The sequence below is a fragment of the Anopheles moucheti genome, chromosome 3 (genome assembly GCF_943734755.1).
Source record: "Anopheles moucheti chromosome 3, idAnoMoucSN_F20_07, whole genome shotgun sequence".
Lineage (NCBI taxonomy): Eukaryota > Metazoa > Arthropoda > Insecta > Diptera > Culicidae > Anopheles > Anopheles moucheti.
The window spans coordinates 42,799,262-42,820,364 of record NC_069141.1 but is presented as its reverse complement, the minus strand read 5'-3'; the positions used below and the strand labels follow the sequence as shown (position 1 = coordinate 42,820,364).

Genomic DNA, 21,103 nt, shown 5'->3' with positions numbered 1-21,103 from the left:
GATAATTACAATGTAACGTAAGTGTATAGTAACATAACATTAATAATCAAGAACGTTTCCTGTAAAAACGTTGAAAAATAATTGTTATGGTATTATCTGCACCTTGTTGCATCTGCACCTCAGTTAAAGTTTTAATTATTAGTCAAGATGTCAAGCTACGGAATATCTATGTATGTTTATTTTTGGTTCTAGATAGAATGTTGATCACGAAAAATATATTTAGATAGAGGTGAAATTATTTTTCTTCTTGCCATAACAACCTACTGCCTGCCATTTTCGGCTTACTAGATTCATTTTACTATCAAGCTAGGTTGGGCAGACGCATCCTTGCTACCACCCTACAAACAGCGTTGCCTTCTTTTGGGCATGGAAACATTAGAAGTCAGGCGCAGCAGAGCTCAGGTCATCTTTATTGCAGGACTACTACTAGGAAACATAGATGATCCCTCGCTAGTAAGTAGGATTCCGTTTGCTGTTCCGCGATCGGTATCTAGATATCGACAAATGTTGCACGAAACTCGCGCTAACACAGTATACGTTAGTAACGCGCCACTTAAAGCCATGATTAGACGCTTCAATCAATGTTCGTGTCAGTTCGATTTTACGATGTTCATGTCTCAATTTAAAAGTTTTTTGCGTTTATTGTAATTCTAAACAATGATCCTCGTTAAACCGTTCTCGGTGGACGAATTAATTAATAAACATTAAACATTAAACATCATTTGTAGCTGGACTAGCCGTCCTTGCTTCGGGGGATCAAGGATCAAGGGGATACATCACCTGGCCGCCCCTTAGAGAGGTTTAACTAACATTGCGCCAGTGAGATAATTTGAAGAAGGACAATAAGAGAGTAGTCTGCAAGTAAGTTTCAACTTCAAAAACACATCAGTTGTATTTCGTTATTTATTACAGCGCCATCGTTCTCAAATTGGTAGGCACCTTATATACACTCATATTTACAATTAGTTAACACAGCGGCCATTCCATCGTTTGTTTCATCATAATCCAAATCTGTTGCGGACATCCATCACAGTCGTGTGTGACAACGTGTAGACCGCTTAGTAGTTATAGTTGCTCGACGGTCCGTGGAACTGGACGTGGTTAACGGCTTCGTGATGGGGAGCGTACGCCACCTTGGCCACTGGGACAGCAACTTTAGCGACGGCCGGCAGCGCTAGCTTAGCGACCGGTGCGTACACCTTAGCGGGAGCCGGAGCATGGTAATACTGCTGGACGGGTTGGTGCTGATAGTGCACTGGCTGCGGAGCGAACACTTTCGTGACGGCTGGAGCAGCGTATACCTTAGCAACTGGCGCAACAACCTTAGCAACCGGGGCAAGGGTCTTTACCACCTTGTGGCCCTCAACAGGTTCACGGCGGACGACGGCGTTGAATCCGTTGTGATCATCGGCGGTGTAGTCCACGATGCGACGATAACCATCAGCGTCGATCAGGGTGTACTGTCCTTTGACGACATCACCGTGGCGTTCCTCCTGCTGGCTCTTGACATCTCCGGTGTGGTCATCGTGAACATCGTACGCAAACTGGTACTCGGCCGGGGCATCAGGATATTCGACATGCTTCAGCGTCTTGACCAGAGCGGGCTGGACGGTCTTGACAAGGGCAGGCTGAACAGTCTTAAGCAGAGCGGGCTGCTTGTAAACCACGTGCTGTGGCTGTGGCTGATAATGGTGGTATTCCGGCTGGTGATGGTACTGGGGCTGCTGGTACTGCTGGTAATGCTGGGCACTGGCCACAGCGATAAGAGCAAACAAAGCGACGTACTAAAGAAAGTGGACAACAATGAAACGTGTTCGTTAGTAACTGCCATGTCCAGTGGTGCGTTATGATAGTAACAGCACACGCAATTATTCACAAAGCACTGCATAATGGTATCACTTTGTTGGATATACGCACTTTGAAAGCCATCACGACTGACGAACTAGCAAGGATGCTGTAGGACACACCGAAACACTAGACACCGATCTTTGCCGACTGGATGGCTTTGGTAAACTGTGCTAATTCCCAAGTCAACATTCACTTTATATACTGAATTCAGCAAACTGCTACAGATTAGTTCAAGGGACCAACGGAACCAACCCGTCATCCGAGGCCCAGGAGGCAAGGCAAAAAAGCCCTGCAGACTTTAGACCGAACCGCCTGAATCTCGCCGGGGGTTGCACTAATTTTTGGTGAAATGTGTCACAATGCCGCGGCTACCCCGATGGCCTGTCTCGTTCACTCTAACCCCTTGGGTCAGCTAGCTCGGATGGTTGGGACCATACATGCTAACAGGTGAACCCGCACCACCAACACGGAGAAGGGGATTTACGCCAGCCGATGAGATCATTATTCCGGGCGTTAACCACACCTTTTTGCTGCCACAGGGCTCAAAGCGCCACTCTACTCCGGATTAGCATCCGGTGCCAATGGCATGTACGAAGAGGTAGGGACAATGATCCATATGACACGCATATCGCTGGGGAAGCGTTTTGGGGGTCAAAGCCATGCAGAGAGGGGCGATGGATTCCGTCGAATGTTTCAATTTTGTGAGCATTGGGCATAGGTTTCAAACATTACCCCGATGGAAATGCAATACCACTGCCCGTTGCCTGCGGCAAGGTGTTTATATTAGACCAGAGCGGTCTCAAACATTCAACCCATAACTGAGGGTCAACCGATGGTTAGCAGAAGATAATTAATGAGTACCTCCGTCATGTAGCCGTTGACGAAGCATACACAGTTCAAGTTCACGTGATGTATGATCCTTTTCTGCTATGACACCCTTTGAGATTAGGGCTGGCACGACCAGTATGCGCTGAATGTGGTTTTATATTCACACGTGTTCTAATTAATCTTCCCGCAAGGTCCCACACCCTGGCATACTAGTAATGCCGTCCAGCCAGATAGGCATTTCGACACATGAAGCTTGAATCTGAACATTTATCAATTAGTGAACGATCAATGGAAGATGGATCGATGGGCGGAATTCCGTGTCAAGTCCAGAAGGACACATATGCCTGAGGTATGATCGCTTGAAGCTAAGCCGAAGGAAACCCATATCTAGCAAACCTACATCCTAAAGCCTATGACATTCATTTCATTCCTTAGTTTTTGGGTACATCTTGAAGGCAAGTTGTGATTTCATTGAGGTCATATAAAGATAGTCATGATACCATCATAATACAATGTTATAAAATAAAATATATTCTATATGCATGATCTGTAAGAGCAGATGGTTAACCAATGGTAAAGAGCATGAATCACTCAATAAATCATGTTAGTTGTATCCATTAATCAGAAAGCAAAATGTCTCAATTATTGTTGGATGTGAGGTGCGCCTTCATGAATCAGATCAACCAATGTAACTTTTTTTTTGGAAACAAAAATATGAGCTAACTGGATAATCACGAGAAACGCAATTTGCATACATTACGGTATGTTTGTTTGAAACAGTAACCGTGAGAGTTGAGGAATTAAATAGCTTTCCTACATTCTACTGTATTGTATGGAGATCGTAAATATTAGTACGTACGAATACGATAATGATACACCTTGAATACTTCGTACTCATCAATCAGTAAACATTTTTCTTACGATCGCCTTCCCCTTACAAACCATCAGATCTGTCTGAGGTCCAAACGCAGGTTGGTTATGACATGTATGTTAAGTAAACAGACGATCATACCGTTATATTGATTCTTCCAACGATCATAGGTGGTCGCTGGAAAAGGGTCAACCGATGGTAGCTGGCGTTGTTGGCATTATGCAACGGAACCGCCACAACGATATTTGTGAATGGTACGATCGAAAAGGAGAGCGGGAAATGCGTTCTTTAAATTTTTCAATCTTTGCCTATTCCAACCCCTCGAAGCCGTGGTGCTCCGTGTCGCATGCAGCGATGGTTGACTGACATCTCGCGACACGGCGTTTATAACCGTTGCGCCGCAATCGTAAACGATGCAAACCGACCCAAATGATCGCAATGTTCAATCTGCGATCTATGATCATGTGCAAAAGTTCGTTCAACTGAGTGAAACTCACGGATGGAGACAGATTTTTGCACACCACCGTCGAACATCTTATTCAACATCTCATCAACGGATCGACCTTGATTTAATGTCTTATTTCGTCCATTCATAATTTACGAAGAGCGTGACACTGCTGTAACACGTACCTTTGTCGCAGTTTGGTTGACAAACGAAAATTATTGTATGAAGACATCGTAAAGGAGCAATGCCAGTTTAGGATATATTTGGGAGCGAAATTGTATTACGAACAAAATTGCAGTAATGTGCCATACCTTAGTAGTTACTATTTCTTTGGTTATCGGGTAGTGATATTTTTGGCTACATTAAAGTATCGGGGAAGGAGCATGTTGTCAACCGGAAATTAAAGTCTTAAATTAAGGATTGTTTTACAAAACAAACATAATAATCAGAACATTATCTCAGGAGTTTGCTGCGTATATACCCTTTCTAGTTTGTTTAGTTATATTTTGTTTGGTTGACATATGAATGCCCAGTATATATTCCTACTCCTTAGCACAGCTTCAAGTCGAGTGCGCTTCCAAGTTCTCAAGGACTTTATTTAACATATTGATTCCAAATTCACAAGGGATTCGATCATCCTTGGTGTGCTTGGTGTGCGTGTTGCCCAAGAAATCACTGACCCTATACATCTCACCCAATCACCTAATCCATTGTTATTCCGGCCCTTCTTGGACGTTTGTATTGACGGGACCATGTTCTGCTCACCACACTTTGACTTTTACCTCTTCTTTCATTTCTTTTTACTTCCTGCTTCTTTTTATGTACGGTTCAGTTCAACCCTCTCTGCTAGGACAAATTAGGTAAGGTTTAGATTATGATAGATTATACTTAACAAGTAAGTTAAACTTCTTAAACCTTTTCTTATTTCTCCAAGAACGGCCCGGCCGTATTGCTAACTTGTTATACATTGTAAACTTGTTAAACCTTGAAGGCATACAATTTTGTATTAATGGAAAAGCGATCGGGCAGTACATCGTACCAACTATTCATAATTTCATATTTTTTTTCATATTCATAAGCATTTAAAATAACGAAACCCTATTGTTATGTAGTTGGAAGATGTACCACAGATGTATTCGGTATGTCGACACACAAATATGTACGCTGAAATTAAATAACATGCAATAAAATCCTTCCTTCGGTAGCGTTCGCTACATGGTTATCTCTGTTCAAACCAGTTCCACTACTACCGTTGCATAAATGAATGGAAATTAAAGGCAAACTGAAGAAGCGTCGTGCGAAGAAGATTTGGTGGACAGGAAGCCGTGAACTTGACTTTGCGCTCGCTGTTTCAACGCGAAATGCGCAGCCGGCTTTACGTGCAGCACTTGTGGAGGCTTCTTTTACTCTGATTTTTTAAGATACTGTATGCATTGTTTTCATCACCGATATAGGTTTGATTGATTATTTTTGTAACTGTTTAGCTCAATTCTATTTGTAACGAGGGTTATTGGTGGCATTGTGTTACCAATAGATTAGTTATCCCCGGAAGGTAGGGAAGAAAAAGGTTATTCTAATCTATTTAAACTTTGAATCGCAAACATCTTTGAGTTATCGTGCAAACAGTGCAGAATAGGGATTTTATATTACTCTCGTATGTGCGGAGTACAATAAATTTGCTTTTTTAATTCGTAGTGTCACATTCTATGCGTATTCTGCGAATGGGAAATGTTAATGCACCATAGCATACGGCCGTCGGACGGCTTAGCCAAAATCATTATCATTATGCAAAATTGGGGATATTTCATTTGCTTTTTGCTACAAAAATAATAGCAAACACACAACATTATTCGTGAAATAGAGAGGATAAGCAACATATTGCTAAATGCCTAGTCGCTCCAGCATCGGTGGCCAAATGATGTAACAGCAAAAGCAGCACGATATTCGATCGAGTCCTCGACCGTGAAAAATGGAACTGTAATCTACGAGATTCGATCAGCTTTGTTGTTAAGGTACCCTCGCGGGCATATGCGAGGCACAGTTTGTGAAAGAGGTCACCAGTCACCCACATGCATGGTGACGGCCTGCATAGTACGTAGTACGTACCAGAGTACGAGCGAAAGCATGCCGATGTTGAATGATTATTGGTGAACTCCTAGTAATTGGTTCATTTACCTGTCTCGCGGAATATATCAGCAAATGAAAAGGTGGATTGAAAAGTGTTTTGAATGGAGTTATTCGCAACCGATATAGCTATTTAATCGGTTTAAATGTTATGTGTTCGAAGAAAATTCTTGTACTGTAGCAACATTTGGATAATTGATGATTTGTAAAATTCATGGCCGAAAAATAGGGCAATTTTCATTTGGTTCCCATGCCAACCAGTGAGTAAACATAGCAATCAAGAAAATAGTTGTGCGTGGACTCGAACGAATGTCTGCGATTGTGTTACCGTTTGCCTTTACCGCAACCTGGTCCTAAGGTATGATCGTTCTGGCGACCTCGGTGGCTAAGTCATTTCGCGAACTATTTACTCTCCGGGAGCACCTATCTGTCAGTAGAAGATTGTGTCAGTGTAGTTTTTTTAAATATTTTTTTTCATTAGTACGGAACGACCAACGAAAGAAGCATGGTAGACATGGACGGTTTCGTTCGCTTTTAAAATCAGCCTCAATTTTTTGTCGACCCCTTTCTTTGCTCTGTCGGACATTTCTTCAGTTGCGTTCAGCCTTGAAAAGCTCTCACTTACGGGGTGTTCGGTTTCGAACACCCGTGGCGACCTGTGTGACTGAGGGTAAGGATTTTTTTACACGTGCATATAGTTCGCAGTTAAAAATGGGAACAATTCGTTTAAGTGCCGATAAAGCGCCGGTAGACGGGTTCGCGGGCGAGCGAAACAGCAAGGATGTCGGAGTGCCGAAATATGGCAATGTACGCCGAAATATGGTCTAAGAAAATTGGCCGGGAAGAATTGCAAGCGAATGAGTCCAGCGTAGCCTAAGGAGACGACGTCAGTATGGTGGTTGACCATTCGGAGATAGTTAATGAATTGATCGGGCCATATTTTAGATGTCCTTCTTGAGCGCGATTGTGATTGCCGTAGGCATTGTAAAATGTTCATGGTTTGACCCGTATGGGCGTAGAATCTGGGGTCCAGTAGAGTCGAATTGGCGAATGGATTTAGTATTCAATCGGTATCAAAGGAGGGCTTCGCTTACCTCACATCATTCGTCTGTTGTGCTTTGTTGGGTGGCTTGTACACTCTCAAATGGAAAGCTTTTAGTAGAAACAGAAATACAATAAAAATTTGATGAGTGATATAAAACTCGAGCTGGATAATGATTACTACGCCCTAAGATTGTGTGTTTAAGCAAAGTAGCTTACAATGTAGCTTGATTCAAGGATGAGGTCACAATGTTGGCACTGACAGGTGTCAGTGGCTCGCAACAGCATAAATCCAACTGAGCTTTCAATTTGTTTACTTGGCGCTCCAACCGTTCATTAGTTGTTTCAAGATGGTCGATCTAGAAGAAAATGCCATCATTAGACTTTTCCAAAAAAACATGCTGAAACTAGAACATCTGTCATTACCGATTCTAACTCGAACTCTAAATCATCAATTGTGTCATACGCTTTGTAGAGTTCCTTTTCCAAAGCACTGCATCTATGCTCGAGAGTAGTGACTTTGTCCTCCATGGCTTTGGGCTTTCCTATGTCGGCGAGGTTACCTGTGAATGAAGCATTAGAGACACACGATCTTTACTAAATGTCCACGTGGTTGTACCGTTTACCTCACCGAAGCCTGGATGCGTACCAATAATTTGCACTGGGACCTGTTTCCTTTTCGCTCTCGATTGTTTCGCTTCCTTTGCGCTTTGCTCGTAGGATTTGAGCTTCTGGTTTTGTGCAATGTACTCGTGAATAAGATCATTGTAACGCTTTTTAAGCAAAGCATGCGCTTCGTACTGCTCAGCATTACTAGCGATTTCCTTTTCTAGTACCGTTTTGCATCGCAGGCGTCCCTCCTCGGCCAGTGCATATTGTACCCGGAAGTCGGCAACATCCTCCACTAGCACACTGTTCTCTTGTTGTAGTTTACGATGTTTTGTATCCACTGAAATAAAACCAGCATTGGTATTGTATTGCACTGTACTTTTAGAGCTTAGAAGCTTGCTGCACCCACAACTGTCTAGTTGAGTAATTAAATCACGAATTTTTTTGTTTAGCCGTAAAATGTTCTCCTCATATTTGTCCATGACTCGTCACCAGTTAACTGTCACCGTTTCTGCAAAAAGTTCACACGGCCGTGAAGGTACGCTGAAACAGGTTATCATAATATCGGCTCAGAGCATAAGATTTACTGATAAGATTATTTCGCCTGGAGAGCGTCTGGGGGATGTACACGGTTGATCAGGGGTCGGCAATGGGCGACCCGCCAAAACCTTTCCAAACAACATAACATCAAGGAAAAAAACATACACGCACATCTTTTTACAACGGCATTAACAATCTTTCAATGGGAATTATCATCGTCATCAAATGTGTCATGTTTGTCCATCTTTTCCCTTCAAAATTTCCACTTCAAAATGATGAGTTGTCTAAAAAAATAAAACGACCATAATACTAATAAACCTAAATTATGCCGATAGCTGGTTTAATATGTTTCAACCACTACCTTACAATTGGTCAAGATAGTTAAGTTTTGGACGGTTAAGTTTATCAACAAATTCTTGTATTGAATTCATGTTCGTTTTTTTGAGCAGTTTTTTAATACTGAACCACGAATGCACATTTATAATTATTTTTAGGATTTTGCTCCGCATTATTTTTGTTTTGTTGCGGTGAGAAAGAGATGCAGCTTGGGTAAATTATAATAAATATTTCACCATGGTTTTATAATATCACATATTTAATGTGTCTGAAAACTCGTTTGAAATGTCTGGTGCATATCATCGGAATTGTTTCTACTATCTGGTACTTGAAAGGTGTGCCGAACCCTGGATCATTGGATGTTGAGTGTATTGATAGAATCAGTGCGATGCAGGTTTTTAACGTGCTATGGTTTATTTACATAAACAATAAAAATGATATTCCCTTCTATTTTAACATCATACCATTGCATTGCTTCAGAATTATCTGTGGCATTTAAAAGATTTGTCAAAAGCAAACATTTTTAGAGTTATTTCGATGCTTTTCACTGCAGCGCCACCTAGGGACGGGTCAAGAAAGTATTGGTTGAAATATTTCACGAAACACAAGTGTCGCACACGTGGATAAATTTCCAAACTTTACTTTGACATCACTGCTCGATTTCGCTTCGCTTGGATTTTCTGTATTCTTTTAGCTAGAGATGTACAGTTAAAGTACAAAAGTGTTTCAATATCTTTAACTTTCTCATTGGAGTATATTGGTGTCCTTCTATCTTTTTGCAATACATGTATGTTTCACAAATTTTAATAACTTAATTTAAATAACTTATTTACTAATTATTGCTTGTCGGCTACTTTACTAAGAATGACATAATTTTCATGTGTGACTGTACAACGTTTCTGAGTGATTATGAAGTAACATACACAGGCTTCAATTAACAGAAAAATGCCAACTGGCCTTATATGACACTTGTTTTGTTTTGGTTGTTTCAATAGAATATGAAAAATTAAATCCAAATCTGACAAATGCCGGATCCTTTATCCAAAGCCTATAAGTTGTCAACAAGGTGTAAGAGTGTAAGTAATGTCCAAATAAAAATTGCCGCAGCACATGCGCAGCACAACATAAACATACCACCTGCCATCCTGCTCACAATGACAAATGGCACGTGTTGAAAGGATCCTTCGTCTTCTTATGAAAAAGGATACGCTGCATCAGTGATTCACAAAAAAATATGTTTTATATCAAGCACAAGGAGTGGTGTAACTGCAAAACGGTGAAATAAAACAGTGATATCCGTGTGCTATCCGTTTCCTCCAAACGGTTTCCCTCACAGGATACGGCTAGGATACGATTGCGCTTTAGTGTGGGTGAAGAAAGTGTGTAGTATCGTTATGTCACACACCAACACGCACCCAGACTGGCGTAACAGTGCACGGAAAACAGAGCTAGTTTTCGTCAGTCCGGTGTCCGTGTTCTGTCTCAGCGCTGCTCGTCAAAACAATGCTACATATTTTGCCACTAAAAATGGCCGTCTAGGGTTGGTTCCACCTCGGCTTCAGTGAAATGTAGGTTTTGCTGAAAGAATATTCATAGTTCGTGTGGGAAATGCTCAAGTGTGGTCTGTAAAAAAGCTGAAAGAAATTCAAAGGTACATTTTTCTTGCTGAGAGGAAACCTAAAGAGCAAAACTAATTGTGAAGTTTTGTACAATAGTGATGTTTTACATGGATTCCAAAAACTGTTAACAAGCACCGTATTCGGTTTGGTTGGCGACAAATGTGTGTTTTGTGTTACGAATTGAATTGAAGTGAAATAAGCGGAATATTCGCTGATAACTGAATAACAACTCCAGGAGCGAGTGATGGTGATAACATCACCTCTGGTTACGTGAACCAATATTCAATACTACCACGATTACAGTAAGTAGTCTTTTCAATCACGTACCAATGCATTCTAATTTAAGTTGTTTCATAAGCGGGCCGGCTATGAGTTTCTTATGCTCATTCGATGGAAGTTTTTCATAAGAATTTGCATACATTTCCTCATCAACTTATTGTATTACGTGGTTTAATCTGCCGACAATGCACAATTGGGTTTTCAGCGAATAGTATCCAATGTAACAGAGTCAGCAAAGCCGCGCAAGAAAAATATATAACATAATTTCCTTTTGGCAACAGTTTGCCTTTCGGCCGGTCATTTCAAAGTGGTGGTATAGTAAAAACAAAAACCCAACCGTGACCTACATTTCCTCCTGGGAAATATACAACTGCTCGGAGCATCGTCGCATGGAACTGAGCAAACGAATGATCCTTGACATCCATCGTGGTCATGCGTTTCGTTAAAAACACACCCTTGTCAAACCGTTTTTGTTCGGACATTTTTGCTCTTTGATAAGAGCACCCCGATTCGCATCTCAATGCCACACTGTTAAAAGCGTAGCTTAGATAGAACCCGGATCCGTTTGCCATTTTCGACAGCTGCTAAAGCACTAAACTATCGAGCCTATTGTGGCTAAGCAGCGATGCTTAGCAGCGCTAGTATGTTAGAGACTTTATTGATGAGTGTCAGCCAGAATAGCCAGCATGTTGGGCAAGCCCATCTTAACGCGGCTGGTACATCGGTACCCCAATCGTGTTGATGGTGCTGTCGAGGAAGGAAGGGATAGCATGGAGGAGCCCGTAACGTGGAGCGGAGGAAACGAGTTCAAAGTTTGCAATCTATCCTAGCGCGGCGGGGGATGAGAAGTTTCCAAACATTTCGTATGCAACCCAACATTAACGATTGTCCTGGGAGACTGAGGTTTCCGCATGGTAAATATTTATCGATCTATGTCTGCATAACGCACGATAAGCAGCTAAGCCATACAGTGAAGATGATTATTTGGACCTACGGAACAAAATAGAAGGGATGAGAATTTTATATAAAATTTTTAATTCTGCGTCAAACCACATGCTGTAACGTTTGAGAAGAGTGGTAAGAACTTATAGCTTGAATTGGTCCCATTAAGCTTCTACTCCTTTTTGATACTACTAATAATTAGTGAAACATTGAAGTACAGCCATATTCTGTGTAACCTATTTGTATCATGCTCAATTTTTAGCAAATACTTCAGAAATCGTATGTTTGTAAGGAGGAAATCAGGCGATAAGATTATCTTTCTGGTATAATCTTATTGCCGGCAACAATCGTACGTATCCGTCCCATTGCATAACGTAGATACCCTTAAAGATTCATTATCAAATCAAAAAGATTTCTTTTCTACCGATTGCTTGCAACCTAGCGAGCCGTCTTTAAGTTGCCCTCCACGCTACAAACTTTCGTTGCGCAGGGCAAATGATGTTTAAAATTTTACGAGCCTTCCACAACCGAGCGCCGTGTACACTTTCCTTTTGCACTCTATTATTATCATTGCATCAGCAGTATGGCTGCAACGGATGGCCTTTGGTGGGCCGCTCGCAACACGAGCCGGTCGTGGGCCGGCAAAGGAGCGTGTGCATGTCCTTGTCGTTATTTGCGATGAGCATTATCTTGCGAGTGTTTGCAAGAGGCTACGAAGTGCAGCCGTCGGTTGCACCGACGATTCATGAATTCAATGTAGCTTCTGTTAATGCATATGTATATGAACGTATCCTTTAGCGTATATTGTGCAGTCACGGACTACGGGCTAGATGTCAACCACAATGCCGCAAAGCAGCAGATGGAAGCGGACTACCGTGTTGAAGGGATAAAAAACCATACCGCACGCCAACGCCAATTGTTCCACCCCCACACTGCACCCCAGACAGCTCACCGCTAACGAGACCTCGTCCTTTCGATGTGTCACTGTGTGTGTGGGTGTGTTTGGTGTGGGTCCATACAACCAGTCAGTTCACTATCGGAGGTCTCCTTCCAACGGCACGGCCGTCATTGATTGAGCCCCCGGTATCCATCGCCACGCCACATCCCAACTCCGCTGACGGTGGTCCGGTTTCTAAGATACCACCTCAGACATCACACAGAAAGAAAGGAAAATCCTCGCCGACGCCGATCCGCCAAGTGTGATAGCAACTGGCAGCAATGTCCTCCCGTACGAAGCGCATAAAGAAAACGTCCTGGGGCGCACGGGAGCGGGCGGGCATGAGCTTCCTGATTGTCGTAGCGTTCTTCGCCGTCTTCGGGCTCATCATTCTGACGGAGGTTCTGATGATTGACGATCGGGGCCGGGCGGGTAGCATCATCGTGCGGCACGGGAGCAATGGCGGCCGGTTCGGTGAATCCGTTCCGGACTACGACGATGTGAAGGTAAGCTGACGCTAAATTATTCCACCAGCGTGGGGAGGCGTAATAAGACAGCGAACGAATCCCAGCTAAATGAGCCGGTAGTAGCGCGGTAGTAGAGGAAACAATCGACACTAACCCATTGCTTCTCGATGCTCGTTCGTATCGGTTTCTGGTATATGCTGTATATGTTCCACAGGACGACTATCTGGACGATACGGGAATCTTTGTGCGGGAGACCAAATACGGCGGCCAAGCAGTGAAGAACATTCTGAAGAACCAAAAAGGTATGACGCTTTGCGCGCTTAAGCTTGGCCCTAGGGGAAAGTTTTTAATCTGTCGTAGAAATTCTGATAGAACTGATCATTTGTAGTAAAAATAGAAGTTTTATATCATTAGTTTTTGAATCACACAACTGTATAGATTCGAATTGAAATTCAAATAAACTTAAATTCATTTCAAATTCATGTAATTTCAACCATGTTTTTATTAACTAATGTTAGTAAAACTCATATAGCTTGTTTTGGCTGGCCTTGCACCTAGCGTACTCTCACCGTGTAATAGTTGCGTAGATATTCCCATTTGTGAATGGTTGTACTTTTCTCCTATCAACTTTGAAGATCTGAAAAACTCTATTGGCATATCCGTGCTAACAGATTCGACCGAGCCGCGTAATCCTCCCGTTGTGCCTTGGGGCCAGATGTTGCCGTCGAAGATCGAGCAAACGTTGCCCCGCTTTCCGGCCGACATGAAACCAACTGACGGCTCGTGGGAGATAGTCAACGGTACCAGGTAATTGCATTGGATGGAAATGCATTTGCGTGATAGCCCGCCGAGGGGTTCGCCTGTTCTCACCCATACATATCCTTTCTGGCAGGTACAAGTTTTTCGTGTTTTCCGCGTTCTACGATCGACGCGACGGTAAGCTGGTGCGTGTTATCGGGGCCACCAAAACGCGTGGCCCGGAAAAAGTGTGGTGCCGGTTTTGGTACCAAACTGGAGTGAACAGTACGAAATATCGATCGGCATCGGTGATGGCACGGGTGAAGGTGAGACTCTCGAATGTATACAGTGCGTTGGTGCTTTGGCAACGAATAATGTTTTTTTTTGTTCTGCGCTTGTCTGTTTTGTGTGTCGTACTGCTTCCGATGTAGATCATCCGTGAGAACTGGAATCTGAAGTATAGCGCCTGTTTTATCCTGTGTCCCATAAGAGGACCGTATCCAGAGATTCCGCATGCTGTGAGTGTGGTTAGCAAGATAAGAGCGGCACCGGGTAATGTACTTATGCTGCGGAACACTGACAACGTAAGTGTGGTTTTTCATAAAGATGTCTTACGGTCGATGCGTAATTATACTCCTTCAAACATTTCTTAATTTTGAACCACGAATTATTAATCCCTTAGAATTGCTACTTAGGGTGTACCATATCTTCTACATTAACCTTATTTACAAGCTTGATATGTTTAAGGCATTGACACACAATAACTACACCAATTCCTTTTTTATTCATGTTGATAGCATTATGACAGTAAGGATCATTATGTATTTTATTTTGTATTGGTTGTTACCAGGATCCCGATTTTACGAATCGAACATTTAGCAACATACCGAACAGCATCGGCGTTTGTGTGAAGCCCTTGCACTTCAACTATGATCAGGTAAAACAGATCGACATAGCAGCTGTTGAGGGAGTTGCAAACCTTCATCGCATTAACTACGTTTCCTTATTGCAGGCGCTGTATTTGCTAGAGTTTCTCGAACTCAACAACTTGCTGGGTGTAAGTCATTTCACCTTTTACAATCACACGATCGGACCGAAAGCGTCCTGTGTGTTGCAGCACTACGTAAATGGCGATCTGCCACAGCACATCGCACCGTACGAAGACGCTAGCCCGCCAAAGGCTCCCAACAGCTCATCGTTCGATACGACCGATGGTCCCTATCGTATGCCTATCAAATACAATGAAGACAATACTGCACTACTAAAGCCAAAAATCACTGTAAATATTATGCCATGGAATTTAAGAATGCGCTCGCAAAAGGAGATACGTACCGAGGGGCTGTTTGCTTCGCTCAATGACTGCCTATATCGCAGTATGTACAGGTGCGTGTGTGTGTGTGTGTATGTGGCAAGTCCACCGTAATATTCCGGCGCTGTTCATCATGGCTGATGTACACTGTTTTGTTTTGCAGATACTCACATGTTGCTTTGATTGACTTGGACGAGTTTATCATACCGCACCACAATGACACTTTGATCGATCTCATCACGTAAGTGGCCTCTAGAAGCGTGCACACTCCATCTGCCTTTGAGGAAGTGCTTCGGAACAACAGCGCGTCATTAAGCGCTACTTGAGAAACTGCTCACAACATTAACTATGTGCTTTGTTTCGTTCTCTCTCTCTCTCTCTCCATCTCTTTCTCTCTCTTTCCACATCATGGCCAAAATGGTCGACAGTTGGTTGTCGAAGCGCATCAACAACCGCAACACGGGAGCTTACTCTTTCCAGAATGCATTTTTCTATCTGCAATTTGCCGATGATGAGCTCATGTACAAGGGACAGGAAACGCAGACCAATCTGCGGGCGGCCCTTACCACACAGCGGAAAACACGCCGAAGATCGAAGCTACATCCACAGAAGCAGCGGTCGAAGTACATCTGCAAACCGGAAGCCGTCATCGAGGCGGGCAATCACTTCGTGTGGGAGTTCTGCCCTGGTCGAGGTTCCTTGAACGTCCCCGCAGATGCAGCTATTTTGCACCATTATCGGGTAAGTCCGAATTACCTGTTGCTGTTGGGAGTGGAACCCAAACTGACCAGTATTACGTTTGTAGGTGTGTGAATTCGGTGGAGACGATTGCATCAAAACACCGTCACTAGTAGATCGCACTGCACATCGCTATTCGAAGCGCTTGCTGGACCGAGTCGGAACGGTATACAACTATCTGAAAGAAACATGCAGCCTACCGGACATTCCAAGGGCACCCACGAAGCCCCCACCAACACGCAAGAAAGAGCTCAAAATACGAATCCCACTGAAGCCGGAAGATAATAAGAAAGTAACTGAAACGAGCAAATCCCATCCGAATGGGGCCAGCGATGCCTCGCAAGGACCGGCAACGGTTCCGATAGAAGTAATCCTCAAGACACGTTAATGAGGTACGAGTTTGTTTATTTGGCATTGAATTATGTTGTAACATCTTTCATTAATTCCTACAAACTAGTCAGCTACAGAAGGAGGCCAGAGTAACTAACAGTTTTACATCAGAAACTTCAATCAGTCGCACATCCTTTGGCGAGCAATCAAGAGAACGAAAAGGGAAAAGTTGAATGTACGAAGCATATTCTCAAGTAGTTATTGGTCGTTTGGTTGAAAGAATTAGTGACGCAGAACATTTAAACATATTTGGTCCTTCCTAGCATTTTAAGTTCTGGTGCCATCGTGATCGGTGGTTCGATTGCTGAAATATATTTGATCTTTTGTGTAGTCAAGCTGCATGATATTCAAGTATCATGAACAAGATTCTAATCAATACTCTACAACAAAAACTTTAATCGTTCTTTAGGCATTTCCTTTCCAGTTAGTCATTTACAGACGTAATATGCCGGTCAGCTCAGTTCGGTATCATGTAGCAGAAGCGCGAATGTTATGAGTATTGAACCTAATCCAAACTAGCTGCTTCGGAATGAACAGCAGACAAGCAGCAATGCAGAATAGGAGCAGCAACAAATTTTCTAATTCTTCCATTCGTCACCATTTGCCGATTTGGATTGATCACAAGCGACGATCATCCAGCGCACATGCTATTAGTGCATCAGATTGTAGAACAGAGGCGCTGCTGATGCCAATCAGCACGTTGTAAAGGCTACTAGCAGCAAAAGCAATGGCGATAAACGATAATTAAACGCAGCGACAGAGTCTTAGAACATCGCATATCAAGATAAAGGAAGGAATTCAATACACATATTCAATTTTTCTTTTCTATACCCTACCGACATTACATGCGCTTGATGTTTAGACGCACAAGACAATGAATGGCCAGTAAAATGACGTATAGTTTCAGCAGATGGAATCAACGAGATGAAATAGTTCGGTAGAGTTAACGCTTCAGTATCTATTATACGCGTGGACGAAGGATAACACTATGCAGCTATGATAGCAGATAGCAGACAGTAATGTCACACATTCATAAGCGTTGATGCGTTCCAATTCGTTGCGTTACGTTGCGACTTTTGTAAGCTTATTATAATAGCCATATGCAATTCAGTGTAATTATTCGACATAACAGGCGCGTTCTTCGGTGCGATTTCTCTGTACCAGATTTTAATTGACACAGCAAAATATTTATCATACTCATGTCGAAGGATGGATTGAAATCATGGAGCGTCACAGGAGCAAAGAGAGCAAATCAAACGGGTGGGAAGGGAATGTAATGGGAATTAATAAAGAAAGGAAAAAGGAAATATTTTACAAAACATTTCCACATGAGTTTATTTATTATATGCTAACTGAAGAACGTAAAATCGATTTATTCGATACTAAGTAAGAGGTGACATATAACGGGAATATTTATTCAACAGTTTTGCTCTTTCTTCTCTTTAGTGACACTACAAAGCAGTTCCGATTAATTTCGACGATGTAGCTATCTGTACGTCGCACCGTTTAAGTCATCCAACATTTTTTCTATCTTATTCCAAATGCCCGACAACAAAATTAAAATTGAGAGATATGCTAGGCTGTGGGTTTTCAAACCGATCATTCTTCAGTCGGAAAAAAACTTCTCCATTGAAATCACCTACCATTCGGGTCGAAACTCTGATTAGCTTAACATTACATGTCCCGAGTTCTCAGATAACTCTCTAAGACATCGTCACTGTTCATAACTGTCAATAATGAGAATTATAAATTGTAAGTTGAACTTATTAGCTTACAATGATGAAGACTCGATATGGTCCGATTGGCTATTTAAGTCATTAAAATGACATAGGATGACATGACACCGTAACGTTATTTCAGATCATGGACAGATCAAATTAAGATACAATGACAGTGCGACCATCCGAAAGAACGAAATATATAAAAACGTTTGGCTGTGAGTGACTCTAAGGTCTACAGCACCCAACGTAGGTAAGTTACTATGTCTTATTTCTTTGAAACAATATTATTTATCATCTGCTTATCATGCCTGGTTCGCCATGACTTACTCTGAAAAATCACCAAGTTCCAATCTAATAAGCTCTTGTCTCTGTCCTTCAAATAGTGAATCAACCTTAGGGCTACAACTCATATTTCTCATATTTCTCTCAGTCCTGTTACTTTTTCAATTTTAAGTCGATGTAGCTGGATTATTACTTTTGCATATATGTGAAAGGTTTCCGCGAAGGGTGTTAGTATAAATTCCGCTGGAGCAAAATAAAAAATACTGGACAATAAATAATCAATCCATAACATTACACAGACACTACATAATAAAGCATGTATGAGCTAGTGATTCGTTAAGTCAGGCAAAAAACTCAATCAATAAACCGTATTACATACTAATCTTAACACCTGGTCAACTCATTCGAAACGAATCTCTCAAAAGTTTCTCAAGAGAATGCAAGGAAATTGCAAAATTATACGAAGAATAATTTCTCAATCGTCGGTCACGTTACACATCCGGCAGGCTTCCAGAGACCCTTACCTAGAATTGTTTGACGTTAAACGTTACCGCGCGATATGAGCGGGAGTAACTGTTGTAATCATCTCACGGATAGGCTCTGTAGGCACATTCAACACGTGGTTACACAAAAACTGTATTCGACATCGAGTGTCCGCATAGGAATATATCGACCCATCTAGACCAGTTTCGACCGGCGATATGCTGTATAAAAACAAAACGTTCCTGGATTCAAATCATGGTCAAATTTGACGAGCAATTAGTCTATGAAAGTGCTATATAAGTGACAAGATGATTAGTGATGACTCATGAAACCTAACGGTTTTTCAGTAAAGAAGGAAATTCTATAACTTTTGTATGCTATAATATGGCTTTTGCACTATTTACAATATTCAAACACTACGAAGGAAACACTACGATGTTTAAATGTATAATATGGCAATACAGTTGCTTTCATGTTTTGATCATCACTTCCTTTCTGCAATGGGTGTTAGAATCATGCATATGTAACACACATTAGGTTTTGAATATCCTGGCTCGTAATGATGAATAAGTAAACTCTTACCAACACAACCCAGAAAGCCACGTGGCTTTTGTATCAACAAATCGGTAGTACGCATCCCAACTGTGTGCTATTTACTGTTATGAGCAGCTTTCTCTTACGTAGTTCCCATTTACTGTAAGCCATTTTGCAACTCTCACTATTCTCCGGCAAACGTATGCTCTCTTAAAATACTCCCCGTTTCTCACCCGAGCAATGTCCTTTTTAGCACGATCTATATTGCACGATGACAACTGCCCTCAGTCAGTAAGCGGCATTCGGAAAGATTGTACCATTTTCCCGAGCTTACGTATTTCAGCTGATGCCATCCGAGTGCTCCAGTGTGCTACCAGTTGTTGTGAGAATCCTTTTTCGTTGGTGCTGAAATGAGAAGCTTCAAGAAGCAGTTCCAACCCTCAAACTAGTGTCTAGTAGCGCTTGAAACGGTTGGTTTATTAATAATTGTGAACCTGATAATTTGTGTGCCGTTTGCTGAGCAATCGTTTCCTGTTATATAAAGCCAGTGCAGTGCAATAACAGCTGATAAACTGGCGGTGCACAGTAGAAGCCGATCTGGGTCGGGCCCGTAGCATGTCTGTTGGTCGTTGAGTCGTTATTCTACAGCCAATGCGTCTGCTATCGATCGATCGATGCCATCATCCTGTAGTGGGGTTCTACCGACGTTGAAGCGATATCGTCCTGTGAGTGAGTGGAAGCAGTAACTCCCGACGGAGCAATGGTACTAAATTGGGGTTATGTGTTGGAGTGAATGGTGTTAGTTTAAAAATTACTTAATAACCTTTTGCTTGCTTGGTGCATAGTTTCTGTTTCCACCACGAAAAGTATTTTGTTTTTCGTTTTCAATTAGCCCTTAAACAAAGCAGTTCTACGTCAAACGTCTACGGGAGAGTGATGCGTTCGATATATAGTCATTAATTATTTCTAATCGTTTTAAATCGTAAGCTCTAAGGCCAAATCACGAGCAGTGATTACTGCCCATTTATCCATAATAATTGGCTTTATTTGATTATTATTCGGATTAGTGTTTGTGTTTAGTGGTGATTGTGTAGCCCTACTGTAAGTTGCCCAAGTGTAGATGTTGTTTCTGCGGTACGTGCGTGTTTGCAGTGTTTTTATGTGTTATGTGTGGTGATAAGTTTGCTACACGGCCAAGTCTCGGCATGTGCGAAGGTGATAATCGAATGTGTCGAGTTGACCGCGAAGAAGTAAATCCTCTTTAATAATCGACTCAACAAACGTTACGGTAGTACCGTGTCGGAAGCGCCATACAAATAAAAAAAACCATCAGCAACAAGTGTAAGGTAAATGTCATTTATCATTGAAACGTATCTGACCCTAGAGGGTAGTTTTGTATGTAAATTTTCGCTCGTTTCAATTGTACGCGGAAGGATTACGATTTGCACGAAAACAACCTACTCGATTGTCATAATCCCAGAAGGGATTGCACAGTATAGTAATAGCGATAAATGTGATGTTTCTATTGGTGCATGAGAAACAATTGTGCCATAGATAATGGTTGGCTGCTGACATTGGAGATGCTATTGTGATTTAATGTTCCCAGTGTTGATGTATGTTCGTGACGCATTAATGCGGGAAATTTATATCCGTACTTTAAAACAACATGTTGTTGACATATTTTCTTCTTTTAGTGTAAAATATAACTTATTTTGCTTACGAATTCAAGAATTGGATAAATTAATAGGACATGGTTCGATATTAATAGGACATGGTTCGAATGAAAAGAAATTAAATATTGCACTCTCGTTCATGGCACCGCATGGGAAGTAAGTGTGCAATCGATATAATACACTACACCGTGGAAACTTATTGCACCATTGCGCTTCAGATGCATACCCTTTCGAGTTGCCCGTTTGCTTCGATATAGTAGCATTCCATGGGGTCTTTTGAAGTTTCGCAATCTGCACCAAGGACTTCAAAGGAGTTTCTTGTGGTTTGGTTTTGTTTCCACTTCAGCTA

At 42.0% G+C, this 21,103-nt stretch overlaps 3 protein-coding genes across 3 annotated transcripts; 1 reads left to right on the top strand and 2 right to left on the bottom strand.

Moving 5' to 3' along the window:
* Positions 1–1,058: 1,058 nt before the first annotated feature.
* LOC128305329 (pupal cuticle protein Edg-84A-like) lies at positions 1,059–1,929 on the bottom strand. Its single transcript, XM_053042715.1, has 2 exons — positions 1,918–1,929; positions 1,059–1,784 (listed from the first exon to the last, which is right to left on the bottom strand). Exons 1-2 carry the CDS (start codon positions 1,927–1,929, stop codon positions 1,059–1,061), a joined length of 738 nt encoding a protein of 245 aa, XP_052898675.1.
* Positions 1,930–7,372: 5,443 nt separating this feature from the next.
* LOC128305330 (uncharacterized) lies at positions 7,373–8,248 on the bottom strand. Its single transcript, XM_053042718.1, has 4 exons — positions 8,176–8,248; positions 7,807–8,106; positions 7,584–7,720; positions 7,373–7,516 (listed from the first exon to the last, which is right to left on the bottom strand). The coding sequence occupies exons 1-4, from the start codon at positions 8,246–8,248 to the stop codon at positions 7,373–7,375; spliced, it is 654 nt and encodes a 217-aa protein (XP_052898678.1).
* Positions 8,249–12,700: 4,452 nt separating this feature from the next.
* On the top strand, positions 12,701–16,332 carry LOC128302372 (uncharacterized). Its single transcript, XM_053039183.1, has 10 exons — positions 12,701–12,925; positions 13,101–13,188; positions 13,522–13,693; positions 13,779–13,950; positions 14,056–14,208; positions 14,475–14,561; positions 14,637–15,007; positions 15,097–15,174; positions 15,362–15,674; positions 15,739–16,332. The coding sequence occupies exons 1-10, from the start codon at positions 12,701–12,703 to the stop codon at positions 16,057–16,059; spliced, it is 1,980 nt and encodes a 659-aa protein (XP_052895143.1). The 3' UTR covers positions 16,060–16,332.
* The last annotated feature ends 4,771 nt before the right edge of the window (positions 16,333–21,103 follow it).